The sequence below is a fragment of the Numida meleagris genome, chromosome 2 (genome assembly GCF_002078875.1).
Source record: "Numida meleagris isolate 19003 breed g44 Domestic line chromosome 2, NumMel1.0, whole genome shotgun sequence".
In the NCBI taxonomy this organism is placed as follows: domain Eukaryota; kingdom Metazoa; phylum Chordata; class Aves; order Galliformes; family Numididae; genus Numida; species Numida meleagris.
Window position 1 is genome coordinate 79,010,984 of NC_034410.1, and position 18,619 is coordinate 79,029,602.

An 18,619-nucleotide genomic window follows, 5' to 3' on the forward strand; every position below is an offset into this window, starting at 1 on the left:
TCTAAGCAACTGAATGCCAAGTAGCTCAGCAAGGCCGGGGGGGGGGGGAAGAAGGAACACAAGCACTGAGGGGGGAATATTTCACTTAGCTCTCTTGGTTATTAAACCCTCTCTTTTTGAGATACAGCTACTTGCTGTATCCTACATGACTTTCAGGATGCAAGCAAAAAAATCAGGTATAATGAGCACATTACTTTGTTGAACTTTTTTGTAATGTAGAATTAGGATGTTACAGATATGCCTTTTTGAGGGTATCTGGTTAACTACTATTTACCATTCTTCAGTGACTTTCACATACTGTAGTAATTTGCATACTTCCAGAATAAACCAGTAAAAGTTACATAAACACAAGTAAGGTAATATAATACATAGGGATTTGTAGTGTAAGTTGAAGTGTAGAATACTTAGAGATTCTAGAAAAGCCATTAATGTTGGATGTAAAAGAAACAGAAAGATTCTACAGAAGAGAAGGTTTTAACAGGTGGCTCAAAAAACACTTCACCTCCACTCCATTTAAAAGATGCCTGAATTCAGGACAGATGAATGCACTCCCAGCATAGGCTGCATCAATGTGCATCCAGATATTTTCCTTATTACCTAAAAAAAATAAGAATTGAATGGAAAATAAATTGAACAGAAGATTAAAAAAGCATGAAACCAAGTTCTTGAGAGATTTTTTTTGATGTTAGTGTTTTCCCAATTTAAAATTAAGACATGAAACATTGCTACCATTTGGGTTTCCATTACTACATTAAGATGTATACATAAAATGTTATTTTTCCTCTCCAGTTCTTCTAGAGCAACAGAGTCCCTGTATATTTAGGTTCTTCTTATTACTATTAAGCAACATAAAATATTAAACAATTTTAATGAAAGAACCACTAAAATATACTTAAAAATATGTATCTAGAGATGTAGTTATTCATTTATATGGTAATAACGCTATCTACGTTACCAAGAGGGGCTAGAGTTCTAGCCACGCTTCCCACTTTTAACTCATAAGTTACAAACAAACACACATAGTTCTAAACAGTTTTTTTCACATATTGGTATGTGCATATACAGGCTTTTCAATCATGTGAAATGAACTACTTATTTTGAGGACTGATACGCTTATTCAAGTGCAAGCAGAAAAAGGTTAAAACAGGACCAGTTTTGATTACTCACTGCAGAAATACTTCAGCATTTGAGCAGCTCATGTACTCTCTGCAATTACATTATCACACTCTGCTATGAATCCTCTGTATTAATTCACATTGCAAACATGCTTGTCCATGAACTGATGACTGAAGCCCACATAAAATCTTAACACTGGTCACCAACTAATTTTAATGCATATTTGTACATACAAAAGTATAGACATTCAGATCTGCAATGGGGCACCAAAGTCATGCAGGAATTTGCGTTCTTGCAAACTACGTTTTCTTCTTACACAATGTCTGGAAAATGTTAATAAAATATTATTCTTTTCATCATCAAAAGAGAGGTGGCCAGCAGGGCAAGGGAAGTGATCATCAGCATCCCCCTCTACTCTGCCCTTCTGAGGGAGTACTACATCCAGATCTTGGACCCAAGTGCAAGAAATACATGGAGCTGTTGGAGCAGGTCCAGCAGGGCCATTAATATGGTCAGACGGCTAGAACACCTCTCCTATAAAGAGACATTGAGCGAGCTGGGCCTGTTCAGCCTTAAGAAGAGAAGGCCCAAGAGAGATTTCCTTGCAGCCTCTCAGTACTTAAAGGGAGCCTATAAGGAAAAGGGAGAATGACTTTTTAAATGTATGGATAGTGATAGGACACAGGGGAATAGTTTTAAACGAAAAGGAGGGAGATTTAGGTCAGATGTTAGGAGGAAATTCTTCACTCAGCAGGCAGTGAGGCACGGGCACAGGCTGCCCAGAGAAGCTGTGGTGCCCCGTGCCTGGAGGCATTCAAGGCCAGGTTGGATGGGGCCCTGGGCAGCCTGAGCTGGTGGAAGGCGTCCCTGCTCACAGCATGGGAGTTGGAACTGGATGGTCTTTAAGGTCCCTTCCAACCCAGACCATTCTGATCTCAGTAGATCATAACACAGAAAAACTAAGGAAGAGTCCATGACTCATCCACTGTATTCATCACCCTGGTACTTGTCCAGTCTTCTTGCAAGAAGGAAATAGCGTAAAAGAAAGGAAGGCCTAAGAATACATGTGGATTTTTGGTGCATAATTTCCCTGCCTTTTGTAGTCTTTAGAAGCAAACAGAAGCAAACTTGGGTGCAGAGGAGACTTGGAGGCCAGCTTTTCTGTGATCTTCCCTATTGCTCTAGACTCTCTTGACAGGTAGAAAGGCCTGAAGAAAAAACGTTACAAACTGAAATGCAGTGTGTTTTCATTGAAAGCATTCCAAAATGCTCCTTCAAAAACCTTGAGGCAACATCCTCAGTCCTCTTTAACGGTTTGAGACTGTTTGATCTAATACTAGAAAGAAAACTGTAACTTAAAGTCTCATCTGTAGGTAGCTTTACTGAATTCAGGCACTGACACTGCACAATACCCTGGAAATGACTCAGCATAGTCATTAAACCCATATCTGCAATTTTAGAAAGTAGCAGCAGATAAAGACTTACAAATAGGACCCAGTTCTAACAGTTTGTCAAAGGAGCAGCAAGGTGTGGTTCCAAGTGTTGCACAAAACTGCAGAGCCAAAAGAAAAAAAAGAAAGAGAGGCAAAAAATTGTTAAGTGTTGCAGCAAAGAAAATTATGAAGTCAGAAGAACTGTCTGCAAAGGGAACAGTAAAGAGAAAGAACAGATGTTACAGGATAAAATTATTTGATTTTAACCAATACACATCCATCAGTATAGCTTTTGGGAATCTAGTTTTTTTCTCAAAGCTCCCCTGTGCTTCTTATGGAGACAAAAGCATAAAATCAAGTGTCCTTGAAAAGTTGCCTGATGGGTCAGTCACAGTATTATATTAATATAAATTTTCTGTATTTTCCACAGGTTTATCATGTGGCCTGATTCCAGTCCCACATATGAAATTATCGTCAAAATGATTTGCAATTAATGCTATACTGGAGATCTTTGAACTTGAAGGTGCTGGAGTTCCTGTTGACAGAATGGAAAATTAGAAGTTACTGCTTGAATTAAAGAGTCGCAGCTCTGTAACAGATATTTGTAACTGATTTATGCTCTAAGGCTCTGCAGCCTGGGACCTGTTCTCTAGTAGCTTATGTTCACTATCAAGTTTGCAAAATTTATCCCCAGATAAAGATTTTCTCCTAGATTCATCCTAAAATTCTGTTAATTTCTCACTTAACCTCTCCTGCTGCCAGACCAAAAGCAGTGGCAACATAAATACTGAAGAAAGTATCAGAGTAGTAAAAGAATATAATTAGCTGAAAATCAGCTACGGTAATTTACTGGGAATATCCAGAACTATAACCCAGAAAACAACTTCCAAGCACATATAAACTGACATTATTTTATTTTTTTATTGCTACTCTTATGTTTTAAACATCTAGTCTTTGTGTAACTACCAGTAAAGGCTGGGAGTCAGTTTTTCCTTGTATGGGATTATTATATGATAAAATACACTTTACAGTTTATATAGGCAAGTAAATTATGCTGTTTTATAGTTAGAGTACTGAAGTACAAAGTAATTAGATCGTTCACCCAAGGTCACATGCAAACCATAGCCCAGCCAGATGAATATAAATACTTCACAACCAGAATTTTGTTACTGTTATTATTTTTGTACTTTGTTTTTTTTTTGGCTGTTTTTTGTTTATTTGTTTCTGCCAAAGCTGTCAATGCACCATATTGTTTCCCCTGTTTTTCCCTGTACATCTACATCTAGCCATGTTTTGCAGAGTTTTTCTGTTGTGTGCATACGCAGGTCCCCTCATGAACTCATGAGAAAACCTGTTAGAAGCGTAAGGAACACCTACATGATGCTTGTCCATCCACTACACCATTCAGAAAACAAACATTCTTAGAAAAATATACATACAATTATACATTAAAACTCCACACAGTGCATTCTTGTCTCGCAGCTCCGTAACGCGTAGACAGACGGGGACTTTGGGTTCAGGAGGAGCAGGAGACTTTTCCAATGAAAATACCAAGATAAAGAGTGCACCACGGACTTAGCTCTGCTCTTATCCATATATTTTATAATAACAGGCAGTGGACTTTCTGATAAGATTAAAGTGAATTGCTGGTCAGTTCAGCAATTAAAATAAGCACAGCAATTTCACAAGAGAAACTTAGAGACAGATGTTATTAGTGTTGTACTATAGCTAAAGGATTCTCCCTCTAATCACTGTAAGGAGTATGTTGCTTCAATGAGAGATTATACGAGTTCAAACATATGCTTAAATTGTTTAAATAACGGCTTATTCTGTAAAGGATACCTCAGTTACTAAAATAATTTTGTTGTCCTCTCTGTAGGTGCCTAAGCCTCAAAGCTACTTGTTTTAATTCTTAGAAACCACTTAAAATGACAGCACCTGCTCTTGCCATGGCTCTCATTACCCTGCCTCGGTGCTAACCAACAAATCTAACTCAATTTGTAACCTGTACAATACCAGGAAAATCACATTTGTGCAGGGGGCGGGGGACAGGCTGCATCACTTAAATGGGACTGATGGCTCAGTATAGCCTGAAGGCCTTCTCCATCTCAGGTTGTGCACTTCAGATTTGACTCAGACCCAGCTGCAAATGCAAAGCAGCTAAAATGCTCGAATCAGTCATTTCACGTATTACCTTCCTGAAATCAAGAGCTATGTTGGGGATAATACATGAATCGTTATGATGCCTGAGAGCAACGATTCTTAATCTTCTCGACTTGAAGACCTCTGACAGCCTCTTAAAAAGATATGGACACATTTTGCATACTTTCACCACAAAGCTTTCCATTTGGAATTCACTAAAATGAGGCAGAAATTCCAATGTTCTTCTGTTATTCTTATTTTCTCCTACTCAGCTCTTTGCCAGCTTGCGCTCATGAGAATGCCTGTGGCTGGAAGAAAACGGCAATATTTTACTAAACCACCATTCAATATCTAATAAAACGGTAATTATTCACGTACTGTGGGTTAAGAAACATTGCCCTGGGTATCAGTGTCTCGAGAATATTTCCTCCAAATGGAAATCTGCAGTTAAGATCTTAGCGCTAACACCTACTAAAAAGATGGCCTCTCTTTCAGCCCAACTGATTTGTTGCTTCCTGAATGTGTCTGGACAGAAACAGCCTTTCTCAGTATCCTGCAGATACTGAGAAAGTATCTTTCTCAGTATCCTGCAGATATCATCATTCAGAAGAGTCATTTCAGTAGAATCTGAGAGATTTTGTGCTGGGCTTTTGTTCAGCAGGAAAAACGTCCCACTACAGGAGCATGATACTGGATGAGCTTGCTGAAATATACTGTACGATATATACACCAGTTGCGATATATCTGTACTGATTTATGACAGCATAAAGCCCACAGACTATCACACACTTCAAGTAAAGGAGGCTCTAAAGCAGTGCACCCTACCTCTGAATTTAGCAGTGCGTGACTCACTGGTCTCCACATTTAGGCATCTCTGTCAACATTCATCCAATTTAAGACCTATCTCAAACTGGGAGCACAGGTTCTAAAGGAGAATAGTATTTAAGCATGTGCTTAACCTTTAGTTAACGTTCACAATTAATGAAATGAACAGTACTTCAACACAGGATTTTAGGACTTACAGCTCCCCCTTCACTGGTGGCCAAATGCAGGGCTGAGTATCAGACATACTTGGATATTGCTCCTTGGTAAATCATGACAACTTCAGTTCCCCCCTACCTGATGCAGTTAGGTGCATTTCACAGTCTGTTTGCTTTGCTGTATCAAAATATGTCTGTACTTCAATTTCTTCACAAGTATTTTGAAAGAGATAAATTAACACAAGTCTGAAATAATGTTTTTTTAAAAGGAAACAAAAGCAGCATTCTGAGTCCACTGTTTGGCAACAGCTTACACTGAACAAAGCAGCATACACATTACAAATGCTAAAAGATAGGAATTCAAAGGCTCTTTTTAAATGTCTCGCCCAAAATAAAACTTGATTACCAAATCTTATGTATGTGGAAAACAAACTTGTCCTTAGCAGGTTGCTGTAATGACAGAACCTCTTTCACATCAAGGAAATGCACCCCTGATTCTCCTCTCACTTCTACAAGAAACTTCAATATAACGACTTCTCATTTGTTCAGTGAATGCAAGAGCATTTGCTTGCATTTTCTTTTTAATCCGCAAGAAAAACTTTTTTTCTGCTGACTGCATCGGCTTGGATGCCACCAAGATCTCTTCATTAGGAAAGATCTTTGCTGTTGGAAGTGTCTTCAGGCAGAATTTCTTCTGTTAAACTTTTTGCTTTGATGTTGAATCGCTCTCCTTAGTGAAGGATCAGTGAATATGGGGAGACAAGGAATAAAGTGGGATAAGGTGTTTCCTTGGCAATGTGTATTACTTTGTCACCAGAACTAAATAAAATAGCACCAAATTACTCAAGAACAAAAGAAATGGAAAGGCTTTTGAAATCTGCAAGGCAGAAAAGGGAGCATTAATACAGCACATGGACTGCTGCTCAGCATGACAGAGAATTAACACACCTTTTGAGTTAAGAGGCCAGCCACAAGGATAATGAGATCTAGTTTAATCTAAGCTGACATGTTTTATGTATACAAATAAATGGAAGACCTGGCACAGGCCATATTAACGCAGGCTGAGCTTGCACTGCCTTTGAAAACCTCTTGCACAGCTAAGCAAACAGAGGAAGAAATAAACAACAGTTAAATCACCCTTTGTAAAGGTGTTGCTGAATGCATAAAATAGAATTTTTGATTTCCTCTTGCTACACACAGGAATATTAATAAGGAATGAATATTCATGAGGGGCACGCTGCATTTTTTGTAAATGGACAAAAGATGAGGAGAAAGCATTAAATTTGTTGTTAGCACATGGAAATGTGATGTAGCGCTATACTTGGAATTATATAAAATTCATAGTAAGATAAAAAAGTAGGACTTCGCATCAGATATTACGACCTGTTACAATATAACATAAATGAAACCTTATGGCACATCTCCACTTCAACAGGAGCAGCTCACACAAGTCCATGTAGCTGACCTTATAGATGCTTTGTTTCTCCATCATACTCTTATTATATAGGAAAGCAGCTGATGGGCTGTGTTTGGTTTTCCCAATGACTTGCCAATTCTTGACACCCTAGCATATATGAAAAACATTTTTCACTCTGTTCATCCCCATAATACATAAAACCAGACACTAAAGGTTAATAACAACAGTAGAAAGATTACAATTGCAAAAGGCTTGCTGAAATACAAGCTACTTCATCCCATTTGGCACTTATCTATGTCTGCAAGTAAGCTTAATCTGCTATTTTTTTCTGAAAACAGTTCAAAGAAATCTGTCACATTAGCACTTTTCAAAATGTTACCACATGAGAGAAAAGAAGAACTGTTGTCAGACATGACTTTTCTGAAAAAAAAAAAAGTGACATTTTTTATTCTCCTTAAAAATCCATTTCTAGAGTTCTCAGTTTCTAAGAGATAGTCTTTAAGCCCTGGTTTTTATTTAACAGAAGGTCAATAGAAAATATATTCTTGCTAACATATTGCATCCCTTTATAAATCCATGCAGATCATGGTCTATATCAAGTTTTATAAGGGTATAATGCTTGGAAATGAGCAAAACATTTTGTTGATGATGAACAAAACAAAAGCAGAGGTTACTTATTCCACAAAAAAAAAAAAAAGGTAAAACGTTGTTTTAACTTGAAATGATGAGATTGCGTTCTGAACTGACAGGAGTTGATCTGAAAAATAAATAAATATTCTTTTTAATCAAGTGCTTGTCAGAGAAGAATCAAACTTTAGAATTTTATCTGTGTCAAAACCTGGGGGATTGTAAGCTTTAGGTACTGAGATATAAACACATTTGCTTTTGCTGGACTGCTGTGAGAACGAGAATCTCTGAAAACAAAAGTGGACAAGTGAGAAGAAAAGATGACACCTGAAACTGCCACAGCCAGATTTGCTATAGCTCACTTCTTAGAGATCCTCACAAACAACTGTCTTGTTGGTATTTGGGGTGCCTAACCATGATTCCTTTCTTTGCTGAAGTAATGACGATGGAAAAATTGTTTGTTTGTTTAAATTAAGTTTGGGATGCTGTCATTTCAAGATAGTTCGTTTTACGTGTGAGTTAGACCCTGAAAAATAAAGATATACCTTTGAATAAGAGGCAGTTTGGAACTCAAGTGTTAGGAGACGATAACATCACAGGATTAGACAAATGCAACTAGAAAATTCACCTGCACTTATTCAACCGTCTAGTATAACTTCATCTTCTTTTTGCTCAGAAGTGCAACCAGCTGCTCAAATGTGTTGCTTCTCTTGCAAATTAATGCTTCTTAAACTTCAAGAATGCCTCAAGTTACAGTTATTTTTTCTGCACACATAAATACTTGAAATGTCTCTAGCAAAGTTCATGTGTGTGAAGAACATTCATGGAAATTATCAGAATATTCAAACCAGTATGCCTATCCATCCCTCTCTTAGGAATAAGATAATCTACTCCTCTCAAAAATAACTGATGAGAATAAATCCACTGACGACTTAAAATCCAGTACTCACAAAGAATGGGATAAGACCAGAAGCTTTGTCTTCATCCAGTAATTTCTTTAGGGCTGAACCACAAACAGCAAATGTATCATCTGACGGAACACTTTTCATCTTCACACCACTGATCAGTGCAGCCCTTTCCACGGATGAATGAGCCTGCAAGGAAATAGGCAAGTTTTAAGACAGACATTTTTTATTAGAATTTAAGAAGTTTATTTTAATGTGAAAAATAGGATCATTTCTTTCAAGTAAAGCAACATTTGAGATTCTGGGACTGTTGCTGGTATCTAATAGTTACTATAAAGACTCTCCTTTCAGATAGACACACAGACAAATGAGAACACATATACATACACATGTACTCTCACATGCACACACACAAAAGACACTGCTAAAAGCCCTGAAGTATTCTTAAAGCTATTGCCATGGTCTCATGCAGACAAGAACTCAATTATCGCTAGTGAGATCTTTAATTAGCATGTTTTCAATTAGGTAGAATTGATTAAAAGCTTCAGAATTTGGCTGCAGATCAACCAAAAACTATGCAGATAATCATCCTGCCTGATACTAATTTAGTTGGTCAAGAGAACATTTTGGTATACAGCTTTGCTGAACCATAAAAAAATATATACAACATAGTCAGCTATAGATTAAGATATTTTCTTACACAATCATTTTGTTTTAATTAACTACTGAATAAATTGTGGTTCATTCATTCATTTATTTTGCTAGGTAATTAAGGATTATTCCTGATAATTTATTGTATTTATAACCCATTTTATTTGGATTCCCTGAAAATAACATTTTTCTAAGAACATAAAGCACATCTCAGAAAAGACAACGACACCACTTAGAAATCTTTAAAAGTAAAAAGCATAATAATAATTCTATTAATAGTAAAAGGTGCTGTTAGCCACAAAATGCATAGGTAAGGCATACATAAACAAAACAAACCAACAAACTTTACCTTTCACCTTTCTAATATTTATCATCAATTATTTGAAAGAAAAGCGTTTCTCACCTTTTCATACCCTGACTGTTCTCACTCATAATCTCCATGCTATCCATGTTGAGTCTTGCTAGCGCCTACAAGAGCACTTAACAATTCTGTTGTAAATTAGCATATAAGCGTGGAGAAGATTAAGCCAAAACACAGGCTGAACAACACCAGATGAAACAAAGCTTCTGCCTTTCAACTTTGCCTATCCATGGAATGACACATTTTAAAGGTAGATTTACTATTAACTTGTGCCTCAACAGCACCTCTTGTTAAAGTACTTTGGTAAACTAATTAGGCTCCAGCTTGACAAAACCTGGAAGCCTAGACAGAGTCTGCCTTTGGAGGAAAACACGGTGTGTTTACCATAGCAATTCCTTTCTTCATTTAAGTATTCAACAGAAAGAGGTGTTTTATAAACAATTTATACAAGGGAAGAATTTTAAATAAGTAAACTACAGTAATACACAGCGGTTCTTAGCGAGTCAGAACTTAAGGATTACTTCCTCAAGCGCCTCACGTAGTAACTAGGCTCTTTGATAACTATAGCCATTCACAAGCTGAGGGTTAAAACCACAAAGATACTTCTGGTTTAGGGCAAATCTTCAGTGACACGCTGCTGACCTAGAGCTCAGCAATGTACCCAGAAACCTCCAACCATCCTCTAAGAGAAAAATAACTAAAAATGAAATGAGTGGGCAGCTGCTTAAGGTAGCTAGAGGAAACACAGTCATAAATAAATAAATATATATATTTTTTAAAAAGTCAGTGAAGGTAATGGTCTAAGAAAACTGAAAAATATCAAATAACTCCCCTGACTTCTGTCCTGGTCCCAAATAGTCAGGTGTCTACTGTCAGGGGTTGCCGGGTCCTTCTCCCATCTCTGAGGTCTCACATTCAATGGCCCTGCAGTACGTGCCTCAGCCAGGGGAACCCAGGCACTTCCATTGCCTCCAGACCCTCAAGTAGTTACTGGGGAAAATTGCTGTCCCCGCTTTGTGCTCATTAATACAAAGCAGAACAGTTTCAGTGGGACTTCCTGAAATACATAAAAGCTAAAATGATCTCCCAAGAAATGTGAGATCTGAGTCTCTCTACTGATCAGCTTTTTGCCACCCTGCTATTGCAGTCTTGCACTGTTTTGCTCTGCTAGTGCATGGTTTTCTCTCCCTCACAGTGGCTTAGGCTTACTTTCTTTTGTGGATTATTGCCTATGAGTCACACAGGTCCGTTCTTAATGCAGAAAGACCGGTGAGCTCTGCAACAATCTGCTTTTAAAGGTCAGCAACATCTTAAGGCAAATCCTTCTGTAAACAGAAGATCCCCTGACCTTCAGCAGACATGGAGGCCTGTCAGTCCTCATTTCAAGTCAGTCATTTACATGGGGCAGAAAAAATGAAAACAAGTAGCAGGCTTTGTGCATCACTGGGTCAAAGTTTGTGCAGAACACAGACCTTAGGGTCCCAGACAAAAAAAGAACAAGTATCTTTTGTGCCTTTTGAAAACAGTTGTCTGCCCTCATATTTGCTTGCCCTGACTGCTCTCACCCACCAATTCCCTTTTCTCTCTTAATGTACTCTTACATTGCTTTCCAATACTTTTTAACTAACAGTAGTAAATGGAGGCAAACCTGAAACCTGGCTGTTTTATTCTGCATAATCAGATATTGCTTTGAATTAAACATCAAGTGCTAAGAAATTTCCCCTCTATCTCATTGACATTTAACTAAGAAAATGTCACAGCTATTGAGAGGAGCAACACTGCATGGCCCTTCAATAGGATTAGAGTGTTAGGAAGGTAAGAGCAGCAGAACTCACAAAACTAAAATTTGCTTTAATTAACAGTAAAAGCCTCTCACAGTCCTGACCTGCTGAGAATTTAGCCTCATTCAGTCTGCTAAATACCACTCACAGAAACCAAGGATTATGGTTTTTTGTTTTCCTACATTTCTTAGCTAGATTGATAGAGATTTTAGGAGTTTTAGAATGTTCTGAATTTCTTGAAGTAGTATGACAAATCTGCCATATATTCATGCAGTGGGTTTGTCTGTGTGTGCAAGCCTCTGCATCCATGCACGCAGGGGGAAAATGTATGTGTGTATGTCTGCATATGCAGACATGGGCACACAGGCCTATATGTGACAAAATATGATCAAGACTTACTCAACACAAGTGAAATTAACATCTTACTCAAATATCTTGATTTACTTCAAGAGAAGCAATACTTATGTGACATCGACCTCCAGGTAGTAACAATTTATATTATGGTAGCATACATGAGATTCCAGCCCATTTATGCTGTACAATAAGATTTAAACAAGCAAAACCAAATAGTCCCTAATCCAAAGAGCTTGTATGTTAATTCATCTGCCTATTGAGATAGCCGAATTATTTTATGTATGAACAACATGTTTCCAGCTCCATGTTTTTGAGGGGCACTCACCTGATCAGAAGCGTAGGCCACCAGCCTGCCCATGATCTCTGCCTCTGTTAGCTCAGGCTTTTCTGACTGCACTCGTCTGATGGTTTTTGTTCTTGCAGCAAGCAGTGCAACAAGGGTGGCCTCACTAGCACTTCCCTGTAACAAATTGAAGGAAAGTTCAAAAGGAAAACATCCCAGAGGAAAAGCACCATCTTCTTTTGTATGAATTTGTAAAATTGGTAACAGAAATTGCATATGAGAAATTGCACAATCTCGTGCTTTCTAAGAGAAGGTGTGACAGCAAGCGAGGAAATCTCTTTTTGACCTTTGTCTCCTCTTCCCCGATGCCTCTGTTTGTCTGCTCAATGCTTGTTCAGTTTAGGCACCAGTCTTGAAATCAGTGCTAGAAAGTCGGACTCACAGATTTAAGTGCATGTGAAAATGCACTCAAGAATCAGACACTGATCATCTGTTGACCAGCAGCCATGTCAGAGTAACTGCTGATTTCTGTTATTCTGGATTTCATGTTTAACTTCAATCAGAATCTGACTGACAGCTCTCATTTCTGTCAGGCAACATGCCTAGCTATAGTGCGTATTTAATACTTAGAGTTACCCTGAGCAAGTAAGTTATTGTAGTCAAGAGAAAAAATACTGAAAAAGCAAAAAAGGTCTGATTCAATATAGTTGACTGCTTTTCAAAGGATTACTTATATACTTTCCTTTCATCAAAAATACACAGAGTACTCCTAAATTGCATTTTGACTAAAACAAACAAACAAAGGAGTTTCAATTGTGTTTTGGGTACTCTGTGGCAATAAAGACTGGGAATTTTTTGTATCAACTGATCTGTAAATTTCACAGGAGAATACAAGTTTCCACAAATTATTTTGTATGCTTTTCTCTGGAGCAGGCAGATTAAACGTGCTATAAACTGCTCTTCATAAATGCCAGTATTTCTGGGCGTGCATACTCAAGAGAGAAGTTTTAGGTACTTTCAAAGTTGAGCAACTATCATGCAAGTCTTCCTCTGCCAAGCACATAACACTGCAATGAATACACCTGCTTATATTAATGAGTATACCTCAGAACTACCCAGTACAAACAAGTTGATTTTGGAGTGATGTTTCTTATTCTGTACCAAAATTCTATCCCCCTTTTACTAAAGACCTGTGCATACTTACTAATTACGAGGTAATTAAGTATTTAGAAGTCTTATTTCTTCCCTGGAGGTAGAGCTGATACTACAGATTTCATACATGAAAATGATCCCAGTGAACTTAGACTTCCTCCAAATACTGAAGTTAGCTGAGCTATTAACAAAAGACAGAGCTGCTTTTTCACATCAGCAGTGAGTAAGCCCTCAAAGCAGCTGAAACTGAACAGAGTAACCAGGAAAAAGGACAGTCTCTAAACATTTATTAAATGCATTGCCCTGAAGAGGTTTTATCTGTCTTTCCAGGGATGTGGCATTTGAGGATGTAAACCCCAGAGCCTGCAGCAAAATACAAAGATGAGTAAGAAACACTCCTGGCTGCTGCTGATGCTCACAGCCTTACAGCAACTGGAGGAAACACTACAAAATGCAGAATAATATACACAAAACATTATAGGAAGGCATACACCCTACACAGAATGTTATAAGATGATGTGTACCGCTATTGGCTCAAGTAAAGTAGCACTTTTATGTGAGGCAAAGGATGAAGGAAATTCTGTCCATTAACTACAAAAACCATAATATGGTAGAATCCCTATACCATACTGTACTGCCCGAAACACCATTTCCAGCAATTCAGAAGATGAAAATACTTCTCATTTGTGCAAACTGCTGCAACTTATTGTGGTGTTCATACAGTCTTTCAGGTAAGTTGTATGTCTACAGAAGGAAGGTGGGCAACATAGAACCTGTGTGAAGGTTTTATCTTAATTCCACAAGTCACTCAAAACAACCTTTCTAAACCTGGGTTCTTCACTATAAAGTTTGCTCTAGCATCCCTCCATTTACTATGTGGGAAAAAGTATGACTTGTTATTAAAATACATGATTATGAGGGCACATTAAAATCTTTCAAGTATATATGGAAAAAACAGCTTTATATTTTTTTGTTTTTGGCAATGATAAGGCCTTGTAAAACTCTTAGCATCTTTCTAGGACATGTAAGGAATTTATATTTTTAATAATGCGCAAAAGTGTATACAGGAAAATGGCTGTAGGAAATTCCAAAAGTTAAGGCATTAATTTGGAAATCTAAGCCCTCGCTATTCTGGGGGTTAATCAAGGCAAATCACTTGGGCTCAGGAAAAGCCTCAGTCTTCTGAGGAGTGCCACGATCTGTTCTGGTGTCCTGGCTGTTGTTCATCCATCTGGTGCCCAGACACCAAAAACAATAGCTCTTGTCTAAATCTCATTCCACGGAATCAAGGTTAGACAGGAAAAGGCCATCTATGCGGCTGAATCTTGCCTACTGATAGCAAAGCTGGAATATAGCCTTAAGGCACCTGGAAATGCATTTTGATGGCTCACGACAGACTTTTTTCCACCTTTCCTCCAATTCCATTAGTCACCTTTTTTGAACAAAAGTGTTTGTAAACGTGGTTTGTAGGGTTCCTCTGTTCACTTGGCACCACAGTCTTGCACTAAATGATTCGGAGGAAAAAATCCCCTGGTTCTTGAACTACTGTTTACCGATGGGAAAATCACGATGTTTCTTGCCAGACCAAAGATAGGCTGAGTCTAATTTTGTTTCACTCTTAAAATACTTTTTCTTTCCAGAGTTTAAAGAAAACTCTTTAAAATTCAAACTTTTCAGCAGTTTGTCTAGAATGAACAGCAGGATATGTGTGCTATATTCAGACAAGCTTCACGAAGAAAGTAGCTTTCTCATTTTTAAAAGCTGTTTTTTCCCCTCTTGAATGCTGCATTCTGCATTAAGTGAAGGATGATGATACCTTTCCTTTTACCGCAAGCAAACAAAGGTTGCCATGGCAAGCAGGCTCAAGAGGCGGAAGAAATATCAGTAAGAGCTGATGTTCATGTCCACCAGAGCTCTGAACTGAAATTTTCTTTCATCTTTTGCCATTTTCAAGTGTCATCCTTCTCACAATAACACAGTGCTTCATATTGACATAGGCTTTCAGATGTAATTAAGAGCTAATTTTCACACTCAGTTTTACCCAATACTGCAATAATTACTTGGTATTTGCCAAGGGAATGACTGGCAGTTTCACCCTCTCACGTTGCTTTTGCCTCACGCTCTCTTATTTGTACCATTATTGTTTCAAGAGCAAGACAAGATCTGCAGCATAAATGGCTTCATCGTAAGCAAGAACACAGAGCATACTTTCGATTCTTGAAACCGATTTGTGTCTGATGAAAATTATGGGCAATCCAGCACTGTCAGCCTGGAAGGGCAATTTTTCCTGCTGATAACCATCAGGCGTAATTGCTCTCTTTTACTGGTACAAAATAAATATCAGAGATGCATGACAAAAGCTTGATTTCTTGAACATAGCCCTCTGCCTAGTAATCGTAATGGAAAAGGTCCTGACAGAGCAAGCAGGATCAGTAAAGAGTTACTCTGAAAAGTACATAGGTGTAGATGCAGTTCCACCTATGAGAATTATACCATTCGGGTTAAATTCATATTTGCCTGGGAAGATGTTGGACAGAATTCACTGAAATATGCTGGTGATTACAGCTGAGACCAATGAAAGAAGCCCCTGTTTTTAGCATGTAGTTCAGATGCATTTTAGAAGCCAATCTTAGCTTAAAACAAAGCATAAAACAGACTGTGCCTATATCTCCAATCACTGGACTTCAGAGATTATCAAATGAGCAAAGAAAAAATATTTAAAATTCTGTCTTTCCCATGACAGACATCTATTTTAATTAGGTGAATAACCATGACCAAATTCTGTGCATTTGAATAAAGATCATGCACTAGAGGAGCAAGCCATGGCAGACAATCTATATAGCTTTATTATGCATGCAAGATCGCCCATTGATAATGTATTCATTATCATACAGATATTCTGTTCAGATAGTGTAGGCTTTCATTAAGGAGACAACTTTCCAAAAGTTTGGAGAGTTGCTTTATGTTGGATATGGAACTGTAGACTGAAAACTGTATTATCTATTGACAAAACACTTCAGGTTCAAATTTTAAGTAGCTGCACTTCATTCTATCTTTCCAGTTCAAAACTTCTCATTTTTTTATGCAAGTAAAACTTCTTAAAATCATGTCAACTTCTTTAAAAAAGATTAAGAGACTTTCTACTACACTGAGTTACTTCTACTTTAAGTAGTTTCTCTACTATATTCTTGTCTATTGTTTGATTTCTGACACTTTTCTGAAAACGTAAAAAAAAAAAAAAAGGAAGGCTGTTTTGGAAACTGAGTGAAACAAATATTTGAAGATCTCTAAAACGAACTTCAGGGAAACTTTTCTAAACCCTTTTGCTTTACTCATAATCCTCACGTATATTTCTACTTATGAAGATTTTTTATTGTCATTTTCAGGCATTAAACATTTCTGCACATTGTTGATAACTTTCTTAAATTGCTGATAAGAGTTTTTCACAGAGAACAGTATTTGAGAGCTTCTGTGTTGTTTGTTGTGTTTTTTTTCCATTACTGCCATGAATGTTCCTACCCCCTCGTGGACATTCCCCCATGCATCAGTCTTTCTGAAAATTTAAAAGGAACTCAAGTGACAACAAAAATATCTTTTATTAATAGTTTTGGTATGATGGTTTTACAAAGCCATAAAGACCACAAACTCATCCTGTATTCTTTTACCTGTATTCTTTCTCTTACCTGAATGACTCCTCCACCTTGCCCATCCTTCCCAGCTAAAAACTCTTCAGGCAGGCTGATCATCTTCCCTAACCAATCCAGCATGACAGTCTCCAGTTCTGTGCAAGCTGGACTTGCGGCCTGTGATGAAAACAAGAACAGAGAGAATAACCTCAGTAGGGTATGAAGAGAAACAAAAGTCTTGCCCTGGTGGATCCCTCTCCCTCTATCTTTAGAATACAGAGGAAGAGACTTGCTAACTTTACTAGGCTAAATTAGGGACCTAACAACCACTTTGTGAACGGTATTCCTAATTATTAAAAAATGTCAAACTGGACCTCATATGGAAGAACTGTGACTGTCAAATGTCAAAGCTAGGATTTGTACCTTGAGAACTTTTCTTTTTTTCCCACATCCAGTACCAGCCTTTTCTGAGAAGAGCCCATCTGGTACCAATGTTTTTTTTGAACATAATTTTCCATGATATGAGAAGTAACACAACCAGGCAGTAAGCAACAGTCATACTATGCAGTGAGTAAACAGTAAGCTTGCACCATTAATACTAATTCTAAGTGATGGTAATTTTTCTAGGAGAGAACTTCCAAGAGGAAATAGTCTTTTATTACTGAAATCATTCATGGTATCTATGTGAAAACAATAAGTCAAGGAAATGTACTTATAAAAAATAGTCCTATGACTTCATTGCTATTAATCAATAATTTCACTGAAGAATATCATTGAAACACTTAAAATCTTGGCAAGGGGAAGCATCGTTACCTCATAGCTATATATACCCCAATAAACTTACCCAAGAGAAGCCCACACATCCTATTCCACCACATAACATGTCTGCAAGAAGAGCTGGGAAAGAACTAGCTGCAGGGAAGTAGGCAAAAAAGTAGGGACTGTGCCAGTGAGTCACCTGTAGTAAGAGAAAAACAGTTGTTTTTAACCAATGCAGGAAGCAGAACCAAACTGTCACAAAATCAGAAAAGGATTGGAGGTTGGGACCAGTCAACAGTTCTTCATTATATGGCTATGACATAGGATCCCATTTTTCAGAGAACATTAGCTTGTTTTTCTCTTTTTCTTTTTCTTAAATCCCCCTTTTACTCAAATTAGAAAGAAAACGTTCAACTGAATTTAGTTCTTGTCCCTACCTCCTAAAAGTCCCAAAATCAGAGCTCTACATTTGTCAGCCTAGGACGTAAGAACTGTTTGCATAGTGGCAGTGTGAATTTCTATGCAGAGCACTGTTCTTGATCCTCTGCTTTCGGGGACTCCTCCAGAGTATTTATTTGGTCTCTGTCATGCAACTCACTTAGCAAGGGCGTCTTTAAGTGCATAGACCTTGCTTTTATTTGCTCAAATTCATGCACCAAGTTTGGCCAAATAGCCCCTCCCCCAAAATGAAAGAATCCATTCCAGTATTCAGTGCTTTCTCCAGAAGATTACACTATCATCTTCCAGTAACAGATTATGATTTATGTACAGTTCTAATTTGTGCAAATTAATAAGAACAACACAATAACTGCACAAAACCTAGTGATTGTTTTGCAGCAACCATATTTAGAACTGTCTTTTGCAATACCTAAGCAAGACTTTACAAGATACTCGATAGCGCTCCACAACTCCAATCTAATAAAATTTGAAAACAGGAAATGCACTGCCACATTGTAATGCTCAGTGGAAATAATAAGGTATGAAATGCTTGGTAAAAGCAGCTTTCTTATTCAAGATAAAAGGTAAATTTAA

At 37.7% G+C, this 18,619-nt stretch overlaps 1 protein-coding gene across 3 annotated transcripts in view; it reads right to left on the reverse strand.

Moving 5' to 3' along the window:
• Positions 1-18,619, reverse strand: part of DDC (dopa decarboxylase) — a 72,910-nt gene that overhangs the window by 25,799 nt on the left and 28,492 nt on the right. For all 3 annotated transcript variants that reach the window (XM_021385791.1, XM_021385789.1, XM_021385790.1), the window contains 6 exons: positions 17,673-17,786; positions 16,886-17,005; positions 12,093-12,227; positions 8,666-8,809; positions 2,602-2,668; positions 503-597 (listed from right to left, as the gene is read on the reverse strand). In XM_021385791.1, the coding sequence (XP_021241466.1) occupies positions 503-597; positions 2,602-2,668; positions 8,666-8,809; positions 12,093-12,227; positions 16,886-17,005; positions 17,673-17,711 (600 nt within the window). In that variant the 5' untranslated portion in view covers positions 17,712-17,786. The remainder of the gene's footprint in view (positions 1-502; positions 598-2,601; positions 2,669-8,665; positions 8,810-12,092; positions 12,228-16,885; positions 17,006-17,672; positions 17,787-18,619) is intronic.